Here is a 21,121-nt window from a genome sequence, read left to right as displayed (position 1 = left end):
GAGCACGCAGTGCAGCTGGCTGGGTCTGGGGTGTGCTGTCGAGTGTAAAATACGCACTGGCGTTAGAGAGCATAATATGAAAAAGGATTGTGAAGCATTTTATTGATGATTTTAAAAATACTGATTGCATGTTGACATGTTATTGGGATTAAATGAATTATATTACTCAAATTAACTTACCTATTCTTTTTTACCTTTTTCCAATGTGGCTGCCAGAAACTTTAATTTACACATTGGCCCAGACTACGTTTCTATCGAACAGCACTGATATACATGATATAATCTCAGCTATATGAGAAACACATAAAAAAGCTAACTTAACACTGTCTTTCCCCCCCAGACTGTGATTTCCTCTCTTCTATATATTTTTACAACTTCCAAATTGTATTCATTGAGCACATATTACTTTATAATTAAAAGGGGTGAAAAGATATAAATAAGACACAAGGAAAAACAAAGAGAAAAAGATCTCAACTTGGTGCAAATACTCGGTAGAGTAAGAAACGAAGAGAGGGGCACTGAAGGGGGAATAAAATAGTGTGTGTGCAGTCCGACGGCAGAGCAAGAGTCCGACTAGGCTGAGAAAAGCAGCCCAGGGACACCCGAGTGGCTTTCTGTCACCAGCGGAGGGCTGGCCACAGAGGATGTTAGCCAGCTGTTCTTCAGCCTGACTGGAGACAGAGAAAGCGGAAATGGGTGTTAACGGCAGTAGGGGGCCTGCAAGTTAAATATAGGGAAGAATTTCCTGGAGCGAGGGTGTTTAAACTCTGGAATGAGTTATGGAAGGAGCCCGGTCCCCCAAGGTCTTTTAAAATACCGCAGATACCCGTATGCCTTGTGTGTTCCTGTCTCGAGGCAACGAGATGACTTGTCAAGGTTTTTTCTAAAATAGCTATCTTGGAGTAAATAACTCCAATAAAACTTTCTTTTTCATTTATTTTCGACCAGGCTACGCTTTTCCTGCTAAGGGTGCCAGCCTGCCAGCAGCACTCTGAAAGGCAAGTGTATCTGGTACAGCTACCTAAGTAGGACTCTTGAGATTTCAAAGCCGGTGTCATCTGATCTAAATTTAAAAACCGACATCAGCTAGATGAGATGTTTTTTAAGTCCCTCATGGGTCACCTGCCAGAAATTAGTTCTGAATTCAGCATCAGCATGACAGAGAGAAGGAAAGAGGGATAGATTTGCTTTTAAAAAGTGAGGCTTTAAAAAAGCGTTAATGCTGGATACTGCCTTGCTGTCAAAGGTGAATGGTTTAGCTTAAAAGCAGAACCACTATATTGTTACCCTGTGTAGATTGGCTCACTTGCTCTAGGTTTTCATCATTCTCAGTTTACTCAAAAAAATTTTTTTTCTTAAAATGTGCCAAAGTTCTTACTCACTTATTTAAAAATGCTGTTGAGTTCGCTTCTACAATATTTATAAAGAATGGAAGACTAGGTCAGCAGGAGCACTACCCAGAGACTTTACCACGGAAACGAGATGACCTGGCGCAAAGCCTCGGGTTGCTTCTCCCAAAGTCATGTCAGACTCTAGAAGGAAGCTGGAGGTACAGTCTGGCGGGCTGAGGAACAGCCAAGGATATTCTCAAGTGTTCTGTCCTCAGTAAGCCCACTGCAGTTGGTGCAGTCTCTACAAAAACAGCACATCTGGTCCTAAAACATCAAACAGGTCAGGCAGAGGCTGACCTCCATCCTTGCAAGACTCTCCACCAAAGCTCCGCCTCAGGCTCTGCATCCCACGTGACTGTAAGAGTGAACGATGCGCAGGGAGATTTTTACAAGTTACAGCCTACAAAACATTTAATTTGTCTTATTTACTCATTTAGATTGTAAACTAAACAACTGTCACCTAGGCAAAGGCTGGGCACATCTTACACTTTTGAATCTTCTTTTGTCCCTTGAATAGTGCTATATGCAAAGGGGACACTTAATGAATTGAGTGCATGAATGACACTTAATAAGACTTCCTGTAGTCCTTTTTAGTGTATAAGCCACTTGGACAGACTTTATCTCCTTTGCACCATATGACTATGCTTGGGAAGTAGGGCGGGTGCTACTAACTCCATTCAAAAAATAGACACCTGCAATGACTTGTGAAAATTAAATGACAGAGCTGAGGTTGCAGTCTGTATTTTCAGATTCCAGAATCCAGAACTCCTCCCACTGTACTGCAGTGCCTTGCTGCTAGGTAGTTTAAGCTTCATAGTTGACAAAAATTAAACTTAGAATAAAAAAATTCTATGTATAGAGCAGGACAGGTGGCTTTGAAATCCTGCTTTTATCACGTTGTAGTCTGAAAAAAGAACAGGCAGTTCAAGGAAGACACCACTAAGGGCAAATATGCTTCTTTAGGTTTCTTGTTTCTCGAGCAATGGAGTTAAACATATAATTATTTTTGTTTCTTTTGGTCTTAAAGCTCTTAACTTCTTCACAAACTTTATGACTCTTAGCTTCCTACCTCTCTGAGGTAAATGGGGTAGGATACGCAACCAAAACTGTTTTCACCAGAACTGCTGCCTTAATTTTGCCGTGTATTTTTCTAGTACTCTGGATCTGACTTTGGTGGCGTTCCTTGTGGAAGGTAACAGGTGTTAGCAACTAAGGGGCACAGAGAGAGGAGGGCAGGGGAGAGCGGAGAAAGACTGGTCGCTAACTAAGAAGGCGTAGCGCAGCATGGTCAAACGAACCTGAGCCTAGGAGTCCGATAACCTGGGTTTCTGGCCCCAGTCCCGCCACTCACTACCAGGTGGCCGTGGCAAGTCATTCCACATTTCTGAGTCTCAGCTTCCTGATCCGTGAAACAGTGGTCATCGGCCTTGTCCTCCCTCCCAGGGTTGTTGCATGCTTCAGTAAAAACATGGAAAGTTTTGCAAATAACAGGCTTTTATTATTCTTAACTTCTAATTACAGTGAGAGTTACCTAAGGTAGGTGCCCCCCAGAGTAGGCAGGCAAACAGATTTATAGGGGCTTATCTCTTATGCTTCTAAGGGTATTAAAAGGGCTAGGGGAAAGCAAGAGGGAGATGGCGAGTGTTCTGTGATTTCCTTACAGACAGACATAGAATATGGCTCTTGGTTATTAAAAAACGTGACCATGAGCCATATTCTATATTTATCTGTAAAGGAGGTGACTGTATATTTTAAAGGAAAAACAAAATACCTATAACAAAGAATGGATTCAATTCTTGAAACAGATAATAGCTATGAGTCATTTATCCATTACATATTTATAATGATAGCTACTATGTATTCAGTACTACTATGTACCAGGCAGTGTGCTAGGTATTTATGTATTTAATCTTTATGATTAAATTCCATCAGGTAGGCACTATTATCTCACTTTATAGGTGAATGTAGCTGACAGCTTAAAGTTGCCTGAGGTCACAGACACAGTAAGTGGTGGAGGTGGCACTCAAACCTGCAGTCTGTACATGCTCTTTTCACCTGGGCAACTGTTTCCTTAGCCTGTTCGGTCCTATCCCCCAGGCTTCACATGCCTGAGTCCTCCCTGTGCTCCAGGTCCACTTGCATGCTCCCTCCTCACAAAGGCTCATCCACTTCTCACCCACACCTCTCACACAGGAAGCGAGTGACGACCTCTGAGTGTTCCAGACAACTTACATACCTTTCTTATAATACTGCATACTTTCTATTTTCTGTTACGTATTATTTGTCCTATTTCATTGCCTCAGTTAGACATGAAGCTGCTTGAATGCAAGTTCCAGAAGCATGTTCCACGAACGTAGCAGGATGCATTCACATGCTCATCACTTATAAACACCTCCTTCCCCCAGGATGGGCGAGACAGTCCCCAGCCTCAAGCTGCTCAAAAGCTGAGTGGGTAAGACTTGCTGGCAACTGGGAGAATACATATTTACCTCTGTATTTATTTGTCCCTGTGCCTGTTGAGTGAGTGCATAAAGAGGTAGGATGTGAGCTGGATCTTGACGTGAGAGCCACATTTGGGTAGGGCAAAGGCAAGGACAGGCTACTCTGGGGAGTAGGCAGTTGTCTGGGAAAAGAACTGTGGTCAGAAAGGAGTGTGGTATGTCTGGGGGGTCAGATGAGACATAATCGAGGGACTGTCCTGGGACCTGGGTGCTGGGGCACCGCCACACAATCTCAACTCGGTTTCATACTCATCATCTCACTGGCAGCCACCGAGCCGCAGCTTGCGTGTACATTCTCCCCCAACCCTGACTCAGCACCAGTATCAGCTGTGCATGCGCAAGTCAATTTGAATCTTGGACCACTTCATAGATGGTAGTAAAAAAAAAAGAAAAATGGGATGTTTAAGTGGTGTGCTGATGGCTTTTAACCAAAATATTCAAGAGTACGATCTCTGAAATCCTGCTCTTAAAAACTGTGTTGCTTGGAAGGTACAATGAGGTTAGTAATCCTAGGATGAAAAAAGGGGAGTGCTTTTGGAAAGAGCTGGCATAAAGCACTGAGGCCCATGTAACTGTATTCATGAGGAAGAGGGGTTTGTTGTAGGATTAATCAGGTAGATGCTTTTGATATTAGATGTGGCTTCTGTGATGTGAAAGAAAAAAAAAAGGAATTTTAATCGCACTGTCCCTTCTTTAAAAAACAGAACAAGCTGTCATGGGCTTTCAAGTTTACCATAAGGAGGGATTCAGTGACTGCACTGATCCTCAGCCAGTCTGAAATCCTCGGCACCAAAAGAACATACTGCAATCGCTTCCACAGGGACCAATCTGTGAATGGTAACAACCCCACAGAAAATGGCTGTTTTCTTTTAGAAAAGATGTAAGAGGCTCTCTTAGGAGCTTGAGTTTTTTTACCCTTTGCCCTAAGGAGCACAGGCTTGGGAGGTAACTCCTCAGCTGTAGCTGCTCTCGGAAATTCTCAGATTTCCTCCGAGGCTAAAAGTGCTTGTTCCAGTTCTGTTTAGATTTGTAGCCTCCAGCCTGGCTTCCTGCAGGGGTCTTGACTTGGGATCATTATGCAACATGTATTTTGTGGGACTTCACATCTACCTCAGTAGCCCATTTTTCATCAGAGCACCATCAAGTGGTACCATGCTATCCACTCAGTGTTAATGTGCTCGGCACAGCTGGCACAGAGGGGTGCTGCACCAGTGTGTGAACTGGTGGCTTAATGGGTGTTTAACATCAGTGCCAGGAGACCTAGATTCCAGTTTTACTGCTAGAGGTTCATGGGTCAACCATTCTTAGGAAGTCATTTAATTTCTCTGTACCTTAGAAATGAAAGTAGCTGGGAATTACAGTGTTCTGGGAGAGGCAAGGCAGTCAGTTGCAATGATAAAGCGTTTCCACGTAAGCACTTCGGGTAATCTGTCTAAACTGATTTCAGAAGAAAGGGATCTAATCTCTAAGGTTTCAGTAATTTGCTGTGACTTTATTTCTTATTTTAAATATGTACTTCTTTTCCCCTAATTTTGGATTTGCAGTTTTGGGTTTTCTTGAAAGGGGTTCCTAAACTGTATGCGCTCTAAGTATCACAACATCCAGATTCCCTGTTCCTAAAATGAGTCTGCACTCTAGCCAAGGTAGTCATTCTTTGCTGATAAAGCTACTGTGCCTTTTCTAAAACTGTTCCCTTATAGGAGGGGTCGGGGTGAGGATCACTGTAGGCGAGAAGGAAGGGGGAGAGCACGTTCTAGACAGAAGGACAGTGAGTGCCATGACTCTGAATCAGGAAAGAACTTGTTCGTGTAACTAAGAGGAGGTCAGCAGAGTGACCGTATGTGAGAGAGTGGGGGGTGGGGGTAGGGTGGGGAGAGTGGTGTCAGATGAAGCAGAGAGGAAGGGGCCAGGAAGGCCACGAATAAGAGCTTGGATTTTATTCTAGCTACTGAAGATAAGATTAAGATATAACTGGAAAAATGAAAAGGACATTCTGGCCACTGTGGAGAATGAGCAAAGGTGGGAAAAGAGTAAACTCAGGGAAATCTGGACGAGAGCAGTGTCTGGGTAAGAGAAAGTGGCGACTTGGACCAGGGTAATGGTAGCAGAGATGGTGGAAGGTGATCAGATTCGATATATGTTTTATAGGTAGAGATGACAGGGTTTGCTGATGATTAGACTGAATCTAGAAAGAGTGAAGGAAAGAAGGGACTCCAGGACAGTCCCCCAGCATAAGCAATGGGCAGACAGGGCCGTCTGCTGAGAGAGAGGGCTGGTGGGAGGGTGGCCTTAGGTCTGTGAGATACAGGTAACATTCCAGGGGGCAGCATGTCAAGTAGGCCTTTGACTACAGAGAGTTTACAGGAGAGATTTACACTGAAAACATAACTTTGAGAGCCACAAAAATATAGGTGGTTTTCAGATCTAAGGGGATGAATGAGATGGCATGACAAGACAGCAGAGAAAAAGAAAGAATGAACCTAAGATGGGACCGCAGAGAATTCCATATTTAATGATCATGTGAGTAAGGAGGAATATGGAAAACAGACAGGAAGAGCAGCTGAAAGGAGGCAATCCATGGGGGGAGAGTGTTGTGGGAGCCACAAAAGGAGGATGCTTCAAGAAGGCAGGGATGCTATTGAGATGTGGAATGGAGTAAGGATGGAAAAGTGACCTTTGGGTTTGGCAACACAGAGTGCAGCAGGCACCTACCAAGAGAAAAGGAATTTAGGTATACAGATAGAACTGGAAATCAGTTGGGAATGGGTTAATTAGGAATTGGAAAAACAGAAAGAACATAAGTAGACCTCTAATCATTATAAAAGTTAAATCAGTAGTTAAACATCTATACTTTCCTCAACAAACAAAAAACACTAGGTTTTTGCTAACTTCCATCAGACCTTCAACATATAGCGTAGATAATTCCTATTGTATACAAACTGTTCCAGAGGACAGAAAAGAAGGGGAAGGTCCTCACTTTAGCTTATGAGGCTCACAACCTTGTTACCAAAATCGGACAGGAATTATTATATGAGAAAGAAAAATTATGGGCTAGTTTGCAGGTGTAGATAGTCTTAAAGTAATAGCAAATGAAATCTAATAATGTCAGAAAAAATAATACCTATATTGTGATTAGACAGAGTTTATTCCGGGTGTAAAAGAAGGTTTAACTTTAGAAAATACATTGTTACTAGCACACTGACATAGTAAGGGAGAGCATGTGTGGTGTTATGGCAACAGACTCAGAATAAGTGTTTGATAAAATTCAAAACACGCAAATTCATGATTTAAAAACAACTTAGTTGGAAATAGAAAGAAACTCCCTTTTGCTAATAGAGAGTATCTATTTAAGCCTTCAACAAATAGATATAATCCTCAATGGTGAATAGTTAGAAGCATTCTCTTCACAGTCATGAGTAAGACAAGGATATCCATGACCACTGTTCCTCTTCCGTAATAAAACATAAAACAATGAAAAGTAATACAAGTTGTAAAAACAGAAAGGAAGAAACAACACCATTATTCACTAATAAAAAAATCATATGCACAGAAAATCCAGGAAAACCTAAGACAACCTATTGGATTTAATGTTAGCAAGATTGCTGGACACGCTCCAAAAATACCAAAATCAGTGGTATTCCTATATACTGGCCCCCCAAAAGTTGGAGATTATAATGAAAAATTTGTAACAGCGACCAAAATAGTAAGCTATCTAGGACTAAGTATCTAATAAAAGATTTATAAGACTTTTATGGAGAAAATTGGAAGACCTCACTGAGGTGTGTTTAAGAGACAAGAAAACACAGACACCATATTCACAGTTAAGAAGACTCAACATCATAAAGCTTTCAAATCACTCAAATATAATTCATATGTCAAGAAAAGTCAAAAGAATCGGAAAAAGAGCCGTAAATAGGAGCCTCGCCCAACCACATTATCAAGAAAGTTGGGGTACCTTCCCTTCCCCCTACTCTGAGCAACAAGACCTAGGAATAACAGTCCTGGCTTCTCTCTATCCTCTCACTCCCCAGCTCTTACAGGAGGAGGGCCTTTTCTGATTGGTGAATTTAGAGAGAAAAACAAAACCTGAGTATTCTTGGCTTAGCCCCAACTGACCGCTCTCTGCAGTGTAGTTAAGAGCCTGCCTACACAGGGAAAGCCTAGGGTCCTCCAGTTCACACTGATTGTGAGGGTAAGTTTAATTTTGAGTGAAGTTTTTGCGAACTCTTCTTATTATTGTACCAAATCTCAGGGGGAAGAGTGATGCTATTATTAGTTATTGATCATCCTCGAACCTCAATGAAACTTACAGAAAGTACATCTTGCAACTATTCAAAATGTGGTACTAGCCTATGGATAGACAAAGCAATGAAGCAGAGCAGGGAGCCTGGAAACACATCCGTGTATGTAAGTGGAGCTGATACACGGAAGAGGCGGCATTACCAAACAGTGGGCAAAGGACAGGCTCTTCAGTACATGATAATGGGGCAATTCGCTGTCTGCACTGAGCAAGACTCATTCAGTGATTGATCATGTACTGCTGTGGGTTGTCTCTCTCCCTCTCTCTTTATTATTTTAGGTTATTTACCACTTCTGTTATAAAACCTTCCATGAATTACACACCTGTTTCCAACCAGATCACAAATTCCTCGAAGACAGGTCTTGAGTCTTCTTGTTCCCCTCCAGACTTTACGCAGACTTGATGCTAACTAAATAAATGCCTGCTAGCTTCCTCCTACTTCTTTTGATCATTATTTTATATTAAAACTCAATTCCTATCTCTCATTCCTTAGGATATATCAGTAGTAAGCTTTTATAATTATTTTGCTATTCTGACTAGAATTCTTTAAACATTTGTGCATTTGCTTAACAGGAGTCCTCTAAAACCAGACATCTGGAAGTTGCATTGGGAAGGTCACAGGAGACAAAAATAAAGCAAGTCAAAGGAAAGGTTAATCATATGTGTTGTTTTCTTACTCTCTTCAAGATCTATCCTCACAGCACAGAAGAAAATGAAACCAATCTTGTACCTTCCTCCTCACACACAGCTTTTTTAACATCGCATTTCGTTCTTACCACAGACTGGCGAGATGAGCAGGGCAGGGATTACAGCTGAGAAAATTACATTTCCGAGAGGCAGGACCTTAAGTTCACACAGCAGGCTAGACAAAAATCGGCGGTCAGAAGCCAGTGCTCTTTAGAAGAAACCGTGCTGCTCCAGCGGTCTGACTTTCTAAAGGCCTAATTTCCATTCACATGATTTCCTAAGTTAACGCCTATCGTTCAAGGATTCAAACTTCAAGAATTACTGTGTGGTTGCAGCTAAGAGCTTTCCACTCATTTAAGTGAAGTGAATCACCCTAACGTTTTCTTGGCACAGGACTTTACCTCTCCACTTCTCTTTTTATTTGATTTTTAAAACTTTATTTTTGTAATTACAGTTTATAGTCCGTATCATTTTGTATTAGTTTCAGGTGTACAGCACAGTGGTTAGACAATCATACTTTACAAAGTGTCCCCCTGATATTTCTCGTACCCACCTGGCACCATAGTTATTACACTACTATTGACTATATTATCTATTCTGGACTTTACATCCCCGTGACTGTTCTGTAATACCAATCAACACTTCTTAATCCCTTCACCTGTTTCACTCAGTTCCCCAAACCCCCTCCCTTCTGGCAACCACCCATCTGTTCTCTGTGTCTCTGAGTCTGTTTCAATTTTGCTTGTTTATTTTGTTCTTTAGATTCCACATGTACGTAAAATCATATGGTATTTGTCTTTCTCTGACTGACTTACTTCACTTTGCATAATACCCTCTAGGTCCATGCATGCTGTCACGAATGGTATGATTTCATTCTTTTTTGTGGCCAGGTAATATTCCATTGTGTACACGAGTGTGTGACACTTGTCCACTGACAGGCACTTGGGTTGGTTCCATGTCTTGGCTATCATAAAACACCACAATCAACAAAAGGGTATGTATATTCTTTCGAATTAGAGTTTGGGGTTTCTCTGGATATGTTACCAGGAGTGAAATAGCTGGGTCATAGGGCAGATCCATTTTTAATTTATTGAGAATCCTCCATACTGTTTTCCACAGTGGCTGCACCAACTTGCATTCCTACCAGTAGTGCACAAAAGTTCTCTTTTCTCCACATCATCACCAACACTGGTTGTTTATTGGTTTATTGATGATAACCATTCTGACAGGTGTGAGGTGAAATCTCATTGTGGATATGTGTTTCCCTGATGATTAGTGATGTTGAGCATCTTTTCATGTCTCTTGGCCATCTGTATGTTCTCTTTGGAGAAGTGTCTATTCAGATCCTTTGCTCATGTAATTGGATTGTTTTTTTTGGTGTTCAGTTGTTCAAGCTCTTTATAAATTTTGAATAATAATACTTTATCAGATGTATCATTGGTGAATATGTTCTTCCCTTCAGTGGATTGTCTTTTCATTTTTGTTGATGGCTTCTTTTGCTGTGCAAAAAGTTTTTAATTTGAGGTAGTCCTATTTGTTTATTTTTTTCCTTTTGTTTCCCTTGCCCAAAGAGATATATTAGAAAAAAACATTACTAAGAGAAATGTCCACGGTTTTATTGCCTATGTTTTCTTCTAGGAGTTTTATGGTTTCGAGTCTTACATTAAGTTTTTAATTCATTCTGTGTTTATTCTTGTGTGTGATGTAAGAAGGTGGGCTAGTTTCACTTTTTTTGCATATGTCTGTCCTATATCCCCCACATCATTTATTGAACAGACTGTATTTATCTCATTGTATGTCCTTACCTCCTTTGTCAAATATTAATTGAAAACATAAGGCATGGGTTTATTTCTGGGATCTCTATTCTCTTCTATTGATCCATATGTCTGTTTTTATGCCAGTATCATGCTGTTTTGATCACTCTGGCTTTGTAGTATAGTTTGATATCAGGTAGCATGATACCTCCGAGTTTGTTTTTTCTTTTTCAAGATTGTTGTGGCTACTCAGGGTCTTTTGTGGTTCCATTCCATATTAATTTTTGGATTATTTGTTCTGGTTCTGTGAAACATGTCATTGGAATCTTGATAGGAATTGTGTTGAATCTATAGATTGCTTTGGGTAGTATGGACATTTTAATGATGCTAAGTCTTCCTGTCCATGAGCACAGTGCATGCTTCCGTTTATTTCTATCTTCTTCAGTTTCTTCCTATGGTATTTTATAATTTCCGAGGAAAGGTCTTTTACTTCATTAGTTAATTTTTTTCCAAGCTTTTCTTTTTTAGGCAATTGTAAATGAGATCCTTTCCTTAGTCTCCCTTTCTCACAGTTCACTATTGGTGTATAAAAATGTAACTGGTTTCTGAATATTAATTTTGTACCCTGCTACTTTACTGAATTCATTTATCAGTTCTTGTACAGTTTTTGTTTGTTTTGTTTTGTGGGATCTGTAGGGTTCTCCATATGCAGTATCATGTCATCTGCAAAAAAATTAATGACAGTTTTACCTCCTCCTTTCCAATTTGGATGCCTTTTATTTTTTCTTCTTGCCCAAGTGCTGTGGCCAGGGCTTCCAATAGTATGTTGACTTTGAGTGGTGAAAGTGGACATCCCTTTCTTGTTCTTGATCTTAAATCAAATGCTTTTAGTTTTCCCCCATTGAGTATGATATTAGCTGTGGGTTCCTCATATAGGGCCTTTGTTACATTGAAGTATGATCCCTCTATTCCCACTTTGCTGAGAGTTTTTATCATAATGGGTGCTGAAATTTGTGCTTTTCTGCATCTATTGATGTCATCATATGATTTTGATCCTTCATGTTGTGGTGAACCACATTAACTGATCTGCAGATGTTGTAGCGCTCTTGCGTCCCAGGAATAAATCCCACTTCAACACAGTGTATGATCTTTTTAATGTGTTGCTGGATTTGGTTTGCTAATATTTTGTTGAGTATTTTTGCTCTGTGTTCATCAGGGATATGGGCCTATAATTTTCTTTCTCTGTAGTATCTTTGTCTGGTTTTGTGATTAGGACAATGCTGGCCTTGTAAAATGAGCTTGGGAGTCTTCCCTCTTGAATTTTGTGGAACAGTTTAAGAAAAACAGGTGTTAATTCTTCCCTGAATGTTTGGTAAAATTCACCTGTGAAGCCATCCAGTCCAGGGTGTGTGTTTGTTGGAAGTTTTTAAATTACTGCTTCAATTTCATTAGTTGTAATTGGTCTATTCAGACTTTGATTGTTCTTAATTCAGTTTTGGAAGACTGTATGTTCCTAGGAATCTAGCCATTTCTTCTAGGTTGTCCAATTTGGTGGAATATAGTTGTTTAAACTCGGCGCCAGTGCTGGGACTGAGGCCACTCAGCAAAGGTCTCAGGGTATACCAAGATTAGCTGCTACCTGCTGGGCGCTCACACAGCTTTGTGGTGGTGTTGGGGGTCTCAGGGAGTTGTCAGGGTAAGGCCAAAAGAGCTTATCAGGCCCAAACAGACCAAGATTTGGCCATCTGAGGAGAGGGTTCTACACAGGAAGGATAAGTTTAAGGTCAGGGAGAAAGGGTCCCTGTCCCAGAGTCACACAACTTGGTCTCTGCCATCTAGACGAAGGCAGCTGACAACTCAGCAGGGCGTGAGCTCGGCAGGGCAGGGTGATAGGTAATCAGGAGGGTGGGGTCTGTGCTTTCCTCCAGGCTGATGCTATGGAGGGCAATATTCAACCCAGGGCATGTAGAAGAGGGACCCAGCAGAGGGACCTTGAAGCTGTCCCTTCAGCTTTCTCCCTGGAGTCACATAACCCAGTCTGTCCTTGCACGACTCCACTTCTCTCTGAACTACACTCCCTCTGCCAAAGCCCAGGTAAGTGGCCGTGAACGAGACTTTAGTGTGCTGGCCCTTTAAGGGAGTGCCTGAGTTTTAGCAGACTCCTATTTCTCCCTGGGTACTGAATCCCTGCTGATTTTCACAGCAGGATGTTATATGGGCCCCTCTTCTAGGCTCTGGTGCTCAGAACTGGGGAGCCCCGTGTGAGGTTGAGACCCCAGGGGGACCTCTGAGACTGAGATATCTCTCCGGATTATCAACCGTCCCAAGTGGGTGTGGGGCCAGGCCTTTTCACATCTCCGCCCTCATACCAGGCTAGATGTGGCTTCTTTTGGAAATCCTTGGTTATCTGACTTCTGTTCAACTAGTCTTCAATTGGTTATTCCAGTTCATTCATTGTTCTATAATTTAGCTTTAATTCCAGTTTGGACCTGGGAGGAGGTGAGTGTAACTTCTACCTACTCTGCCACCCCTTGGATCTCCATCTCACTTTAATTTTTAAGAGACACGTCTGTCCCGATAAAGCACTTTTAAGTAGCAACTTGCTTTCATGGTACAACAGGCACTGACATCAAACACAAGAACATTCCAGTATGTGCCTCTTTGTGTCAAGACTAGGTCCTGACAAACCCGACCTATTCCTTGTCTGCTTTCTCCCCTTGATTCTCGCAGCCACAGACCCAGGTGCTCATTCTGTATTTATGACCGCTGCTTGTTCTTTAGAAAAGCCCCAGGGGCTCCACGGCTCTCCTTTTCGTGAATCACAGGGCTGCCCCTTGGTCTCTGCCTCAGCAATGTGCTCAAGGACCGCTCACCCAGGCGGCCTCCCAATGCTCGAACAGTACCTCCTCACACCCTCTGCCCTCCCGAGGGTGCTTCGCCCTTTGCCACGACGGCTGCCTTTCCTTTTCTTCTTTAGGTATCTCATTACAGAAGAAAACCCAGGAGGCAGGTGTGGAGTAATGAGGAAGTCATAGAAGTTTCTCAGGATTATTTTCTACATTACAGTTCTGAGCATCAGAAATGAAGGTACGTACCACCTGACCAGTAGTCCATGTTCCATGAAGTTTTTCAGGTTAGGAAGCGTTTGCCTCAAGTCTGGAGTCCCAAGTCCATGTTGATATCTTAGCTGCCAAAGAAGAAAAATAGAATTAAAAAAAATTCTGGCAGATATTAGGCAAGCCTTCAGAAATATAACCTACCGACATGTCTTTTCCTATGTTTGAACTCTAAAAGAAGAAATATGAATGTATGATCCCAATAACACCAACCACACTGTTGGGATGATGTTGAAAAGTAGCTTCTTCATTTCTTGCTGCCTTGTCCCTAGAGTCAGAGACGACTAAGACGGACTGACTATGGAATCAGGTATTTCAAAGACCCCTGTAAGATTCACTAACATCAATTCCAGGGCTACATACTGTAAACCAGTGTTTCACTCTGGGTACTAGAGGCTGGTATTATATACTCTGAGCATATTCAGCCCTTCTTGCACTGACCCTGCCCTCCGTGTCATCAAGGGCAAGAGTCATGTGGTATTTGTCCGATTCCCAGCAGTGCTGGATGGAGCGCTGTGCGCGGTCAGTGCTTATTCAACAGGTATATAGCAAGTCACTGCTGACAGAGACTGTGCTCGGTATTTCTCTTGCATCTGTGATTTCCCTCTTCAGCCAGAATCAGAGCACCGAGTTGTAGGGCTAGCATGAGGAAATTATGGCCTGTGGGCTTGATCCGCTCTTAGTGTTACTTATTTTTAGAGGCTTACTTTCTAAAATTAAGTATCCTATGTTCCGTGCGTAACTTGCTAAATGATTTTCATCTGTTCCTGGTCTCCTCTCATTCTGTTTCTGAATACCATTTCCTTCCCTAACTGACCATAATAAAATCTGAATATATGCATATTCAAACGCATAATATTGAATATACAGTAAATGTACAACATAACCCTGTAGAAATGTGGTTTTCAAATGACATGACATGAAAAAAATACTCTGTAACCTGCATAGTAGTGTACAAATGAGAAGCGTGGTCACTTTTGAAGTTTTACTTTTCTAGCACCTAACTTTCAAAGTTTTTGTCTCTTAAAATATAAAACCAGTACTAATTAAAAAATTAAATTTTCTTTTGTTTCTAGCTAATACTCAATTGCTTTTTTATGTAACAGAGAAGTTTATTCCCACTACACTGAACTTTTAAAGGAAAACTCTCAAACCTAATCAGGTCTCTTAAATACTCACATAAAAGCCCTGGCTGGCATAGCTCAGTGGATTGAGCATGGGGTATGAACCAAAGAGTCGCAGGTTCCATTCCCAGTCAGGGCACATGCCTGGATTGCAAGCCATGACCCCCAGAAACTGCACATTGATGTCTCTCTCTCTCTCTCTTTCTCCCTCCCTTCCCTCTCTAAAAATAAATAAATAAAATTTAAAAATAATACTCACATAAAGTAAGGTGGTAGAAACATAGAATGTTAAAGCTAAAAAGTATCTTGAATATTATTTAAGCCAATCCTTTCCTTTTGCGGATGGGGAAACTGAAGCCCAGAAAGGGGAAGTAAATTCTCCAGGACCACACGTTTCAATGGCAAAGATGTTATTAGCCAGAGCCTCCTTTTCACAACTATGAAAATTCACCATTTCCCCGAAAGTGAGAGGAAAATTAGTACAAACACTTGAGAAGACAAAGGGAAATTATTCTTTTCCTTTTCCAAAACTCAGCTTGCTGACCTAAGTCACCTCCTGAGATTTGTTGACCTTGAATTATAAGATCTACTCCACACAAAATGACATCATTTCTTATATTAATATTAAAGTATTTTTTTCATACATTGATAAAAGCAAAATGGCTGATATCCCAATATGACATTCCTGAATTCATTGTTTCAATAAAAGAGAAATTGTTTACACATGGCATGGAAATTTCACCTGTGATTCATACTGAAAGATATTAAATATCAAGAAAAGCGTGCAGAAGTAGCCCTGAGCTGTGTCCCTGAGCCAGTGTGTAGGCAATCGCCTGCCCAGGCTCCACGATGGGAGGCGGGTGTGGAATTCTTTTCAGAGACCACAACGAAAATTTGTCTGCAAGTCTGATTTCAACCAGAAAAGGAAAATGTGGGCATTTCCAGCCTCTACCCAGGTCTTAACTCTTCATTTGCTGCATAGCACTGTTATTTTTTGTTATAGAATCGTAGGCTATTATAGCTTAAAGAGCCTGGAGATCATCCTTTCCAACCCCCTTCCTTTCATAAATGAAGAAACACGACTCACTAAAGCAAGTGTCTGCCCCAGGGCACAGAGATGATAAGGAACAAAGCCAAGGCTGGAACCAACCTCTTAATAAAAACTCCAAATTCTTTTTACTATGTCATCCCTTTAATTTTCAACACACAGGATTAAAAAAGAAATTTGCACATAATACAAATATATTAATTTAGTATTTAAAGTAAAGTACATGTATTGTTTAGTAAGTCTACACTATTATACTGCTTATAATAAAAAAGCAACAGTTCTCTGCTCTTCAGTAGCCACTGCTTTTAGCTGCTTCTTTACCTTTATATCTCTGACTAATATACTTATATTAATATTTCGTATTCCTTCCCTCCCAGTTTTAGGCATCATCTATGATGTTTCTGCTATGAAAAATGAGAAGTTAGTTCTCCTACATTATTCTCTTAGGCAAACACTTTATCCCCTTACCCACACATTACCTACTTGCCTTTTATTTAAGACTATGAGGGTTTAACTTTCTGACCTCCCAAATATACTTCTCCTCATCCTCTCAAGATATTCAAAATCACATTTTTTGTTAAGTCAATATTTAGTGTTTACCCTACTACACCTACAAAAATACGGTTCACTGCTAAGCCATGTAGTATACTATTCCTTTTTTTTGTTAGTTTTTTGTTTTCCTTGAAGTGCTAATTGCCTCTTCTTCCCACTCGTTGAGTACCTATGTGCCTATCCTTAGATCTTCCTCAAACTAGGACAAAACCATAAAATCTTCCTCAATCTGATTACACATAACTTAGCACGTCCATTTTGCCCTTTGGAGACCCTTCCTGAAGCATTCCTCCCCCTGCTCCAGTGTGAGCCGGCTGCTTCCTAGACTAGTTCCATTGTTATCTTCCCAGAACCTCCCTTCCCCATCCCTTGGACATTTTGCTTACCTCTTCTGCACTGATCTCAGGATCGCCCACCTCCCTCTTCTTGACTTACACTGCCTTGTCGTGGTGGAGCACATCCTATCATAGATTTCCAGGGAAAGAGAGCATGGGCGGTATATTTTTGACACCTTGGATATTGAAAAATACCTTTATTTCATTCTCACACTTGAATGGTAGTTTCCCTGAGAATAGAAATCAAGGCTATGAAAGAATAATTTCCTTCCGAATTTCTAAAGTATTGTTTCACTGTCATTCACTTTGCATATGACAATTGAGAAACCCAATAACATTCTGATTCCTGATCCTTTATATGTGAGCTCATCCTTCTCTCTGGAAGCTTTTAGGGTTTTATTCTTTAACCTAGTTTTCTGAAATTTCAGTGTTTAGCCTTGTTTGGGTCCTTTTTCATTTGTTGTGCTGAGTACTTAAGTAATTTTTTTCAATATGAAAACTCTTATTCCCCTAATTCTGATTATGTTCTTGTAATATCATTATCATTATTATTAGTAATTTTACCTCCTCCTTCATTTTTGTACTTCTGAATGTCTTCTTTTTTCATCTTAGACTTAAAAATCATATCAGAGGCCTTTCCTTTAATGTCTAGTAATCTTTGGTTGTCATTCATCTTTACAATGCACTAGGGGATTTCACTTTAGACCGAGTAGATGGAAACCTCGCTCTCTCTGTGGAGAACACGTCAGACCCAGGTCTCATTGCGGGGCCCAGGTTTTTCTGGAGGAAGTCCTCCAATCTCTATGTAGGGGTATAACCTAGATCCCATTTTGGGCGTTCAGTAGGAAAGAGTGGTTTGGGAATTCAGTGCTGGTATGCCAGACTCTCACTTAATCCCCTTATTTTTAGTAAGGTATCTTACTTCTTGCTCCAGATACAGGCAGTTCAGAATTCAGAGGTTCTTGGGTTCAATTTTTTCAGAAATCAAACCTCCAGTCTCCACTGGGGTGTGTGCAGAAATAGCTGGTTGGCTGTGCAGGGCAGGGCAAGTAACCTGGAGTCTTAGTTTTCCTCACCCTATTTTTAGACTTATCCTTACCCTTACACTCTATGAATTCACTGGTATGTCCAAATCCTAAGTCCTTCTGAAGTTCTGTGACTTGAATTACATTGCTTCTTGAAGGCTTTAGGTTTTATTTTTTGCCATTCCGCCAATTGTGTTTATTACTCATTTATTTGCTTGTGATTTTCTAAAATTTTGTTGGCTCTTATCACTTGGTCTTGTTTTTTTTTTTTTTTTTTTTTGTTCTTTTTATGCTTGGGAGTTTATAGTTTCCATTTTATCTTTATTAGTTGTGTTTCATTAGGGAATAAATAAAAATAAATATATTCAATTTGTTTACCATGAAGTTCCCCATATATATTGTATAAAACAGGTTTTCAATATTGGCTAACACTCCTCCTTACAGCCTTTTACACAGTACTCACCCCTCTGTCAGAGAGCTACCTTCCCTGTCTCTGAGTCTCTCTCTCTAGATCTGGTCTTATTTTCTATATCTGGTCATATCCTGTCCATTCTCAAAGAGCCGACACAAGTTCCATTCCCTGCAGGAAGCTCTCTCTGATTAATCTAGGGTAAGGGGCATTTACTCCTCTTCCCAAATCCCTTCTTACTTGCTGTCTTTGGAAAGTTGTAACTAAATTAATAGGTACTTGATGAATATTTATTAATTAATAAGTTAAATTGTTGCAGCCTGGGAGGGAATTAAGAGGCATCATGACATAACTGGAATGAGCTTAGATGCAGAAGACCTTGGTTTGAGTACCGTGCTGTCCTTATTAGCTGTTTGACTTCGAGTAAGTCACTTCACTTCTCCGAGTTTTAGTCTCCTTACTTGTGAATGGGGATGTTATTCCTGCAGAGCTATTGTAAAGTTTAAATAAGATCAAGTATATAGAGCACCCAAAACAATATCTGGTACACGGTAAGAGTGCAATAAACTGTACCTATTATCATTATAGTACATACACACTCTATATTATCATCACCACAGCATCCGCCACTAGGCAGGGCAGAAAGCTGGGATCTAAAAATGGCTCATCACTTAACTCATTAGAATGAGAACCAGTAAAGCAAAAAAGAGTTCAAATCAAAGGCAAAAAAATCTTCAGTACACTGTCCACCTCTCCAAAACGCTATTTTCAAAACTAATTTACTAAGCTTCTGATCACAAGCACACCAGAGAGGCAGCAATAAATACACATACATGTAGTATCTTTAAAATAACTACACAGAACTACACAGTGAGGTGGAGAGACTATAACATGCCGTGAGTGGTTGGGGGGCTGGGATGACGGACCCAGCTCTGCTCTACGGCCACAAGCAGTCCCTGCCCTGCTTGGGCTGGTCAAAGGCTTTTCAAACATTTTGGGTAGCCCTGGAATCCCTTGTTCAGATGAAATGCACGCAGAAGCCCAGGCTCTGAAACAAACAGGAACTGCTCTAACTGTAGGAAGTGGCAGTGGAGACAGTAAAAGCCCATGTAGGCTTTCCCATGGCTCCATCATCTGTGAGAGCCTTTCAAAGGCCTGTCAGGCACTCTAACTGCTCTAAACATCACAGATGTGAACCATGCATTTCAACACAAAAAGATGGTTAAGGTAGTGCACATTCACAGTGTGAGTGAGGAAGGAACATCAGCTCCTGTGGCCCCATTTCTGGTTTGCCCACTTCTGATGATATCAGAAGTCAAACTTGGCTAAAAGGGTCCAATCTTTACATAGTCACTGAAGAGGTAGGTCTGATGGAAGAGTCCACAGAACATACAACTCTGGATACCTCAGGGAAAGTTTATAAAAATAGAAGGGGTAGGATGGGGTCCCTTTTTCTACTGTATGTCAAGTAAAGCTGACCCATTGTTAAAAATGGTCTTTCAGCCTTGGCTGGTGTAGGTCAGTGAATTGACCACTGGCCTGTGAACCAAATGGTCGCTGGTTCAATTCTCAGTCAGGGCACATGTCTGGGTTGCAGGCCAGGTCTGCAGTGGGGGGCACACAAGAGGCAACCACACATTGATGTTCCCCTCTCTCTCTTTCTCCCTTCCCCTCTCTCTAAAAATAAAGAAATAAAAATCTTTAAAAAAATGTTTCTTCAGGAGAGGAACAAATCTAAATTTTTATTAAGTAATTCTTCAACAAATTAACTCTCTGATGAGGTATCAGTTAAAAAAAAAGGAAGGAAAAGAAGAAACAAGGTCAAGAAAGAAAGAACAAGGATAAGAAGGGAAGGGGAGAAAGGAGCATCACATTTCCTAAGTTCCCAGTGTCCACGAGGCTAAGCACCGTGGATCAGTTCCCCGTGTTTGGAAAGGCGGCCCTGGACTCACACTCCGTTCTCACCACAGAATGTACATAACCTTGAGCGAGTCACAACGAATCTGTGCCTTGTCTATAAAACAGGACCAACAATATTCATCTCGTAGATTGTTAAAGGAGTTCAACTTGCATTTTTACAGAAAATGGAAACTCCTCAGATTTTTAGAGGGTATTCCTTAGAACTGTTGAGGGCCTAGAGAGCCAAGCTTGAATAGGAACTTCACCTTCCTTGTCAGCAGTAAGAACTGACTACAGGGTTTGAAGCAGGAGAGTGAAGGAAAACAACTCCAGAGGCAACTGTGAAGGATGGGGTACAAGCCTGACCTAAGAAATTTAAGAAGCTTATTGCGCATCCCACCCAAGCTGCCCTCGCCGACCGCTATCAGCAGCACACTTCCCTCAGCGCAGCTCTCGGTGCTCCCACTCCTGACTGGGGAGAACAGATGCCAAGAAACCCAGGCAAATAAAATGTTACTTTGGGTCTGTCTAACTGCTGCAAATTAGTCTCTGAAATAAACACCTTTTGTAACAACTTCCTATTGCACCACCACCCAAAGAGTCTGAGCAGTTTTTAAGTGGAATTTTGGTTTCAATTAGTTTGAATTTCAGCTTTACTCTGATTGGGTTAGAACTCCATGGGAGCAATTAAATTTTTGTGCAACTCTATGGTAGGCTACTAGGTGAAAACTACACATAGATGATAGATGAGATGAGAAGTAGGGAGAAGCAATATTCAGTGGCTTCCTTGGAAAAATGAACAAATGCTATTGTCTACTTACAAAAGAAAATCCCTATAACCAGGAAGTAACCAGGAAGATCTGGCTTTACAGTTACTGGAACAAGCAAAGAGAAAGAAAACGAGAGCAAAGAATACACTAAGACTGCAACAGACAACTGTAGCTATGTAAGTAACAGTAACTATCCTCCCCAATGACCTC

The 21,121-nt window shown here is 41.0% G+C and overlaps 1 protein-coding gene across 2 annotated transcripts in view; it reads right to left on the bottom strand.

The window, feature by feature from the left end:
* The window catches only part of UVRAG (UV radiation resistance associated), a 292,940-nt gene that overhangs the window by 13,536 nt on the left and 258,283 nt on the right, over nt 1-21,121 (bottom strand). For both annotated transcript variants that reach the window (XM_045818150.1, XM_045818151.1), the window contains one exon: nt 13,729-13,820. In XM_045818150.1, the coding sequence (XP_045674106.1) occupies nt 13,729-13,820 (92 nt within the window). The remainder of the gene's footprint in view (nt 1-13,728; nt 13,821-21,121) is intronic.

Source organism: Phyllostomus hastatus, unplaced genomic scaffold, assembly GCF_019186645.2.
Source record: "Phyllostomus hastatus isolate PE091 unplaced genomic scaffold, TTU_PhHast_1.1 phas_scaffold_317, whole genome shotgun sequence".
NCBI lineage: Eukaryota > Metazoa > Chordata > Mammalia > Chiroptera > Phyllostomidae > Phyllostomus > Phyllostomus hastatus.
The sequence above is the reverse complement of the archived record's forward strand: the minus strand, read 5'-3'. Positions and strand labels throughout refer to the sequence as shown.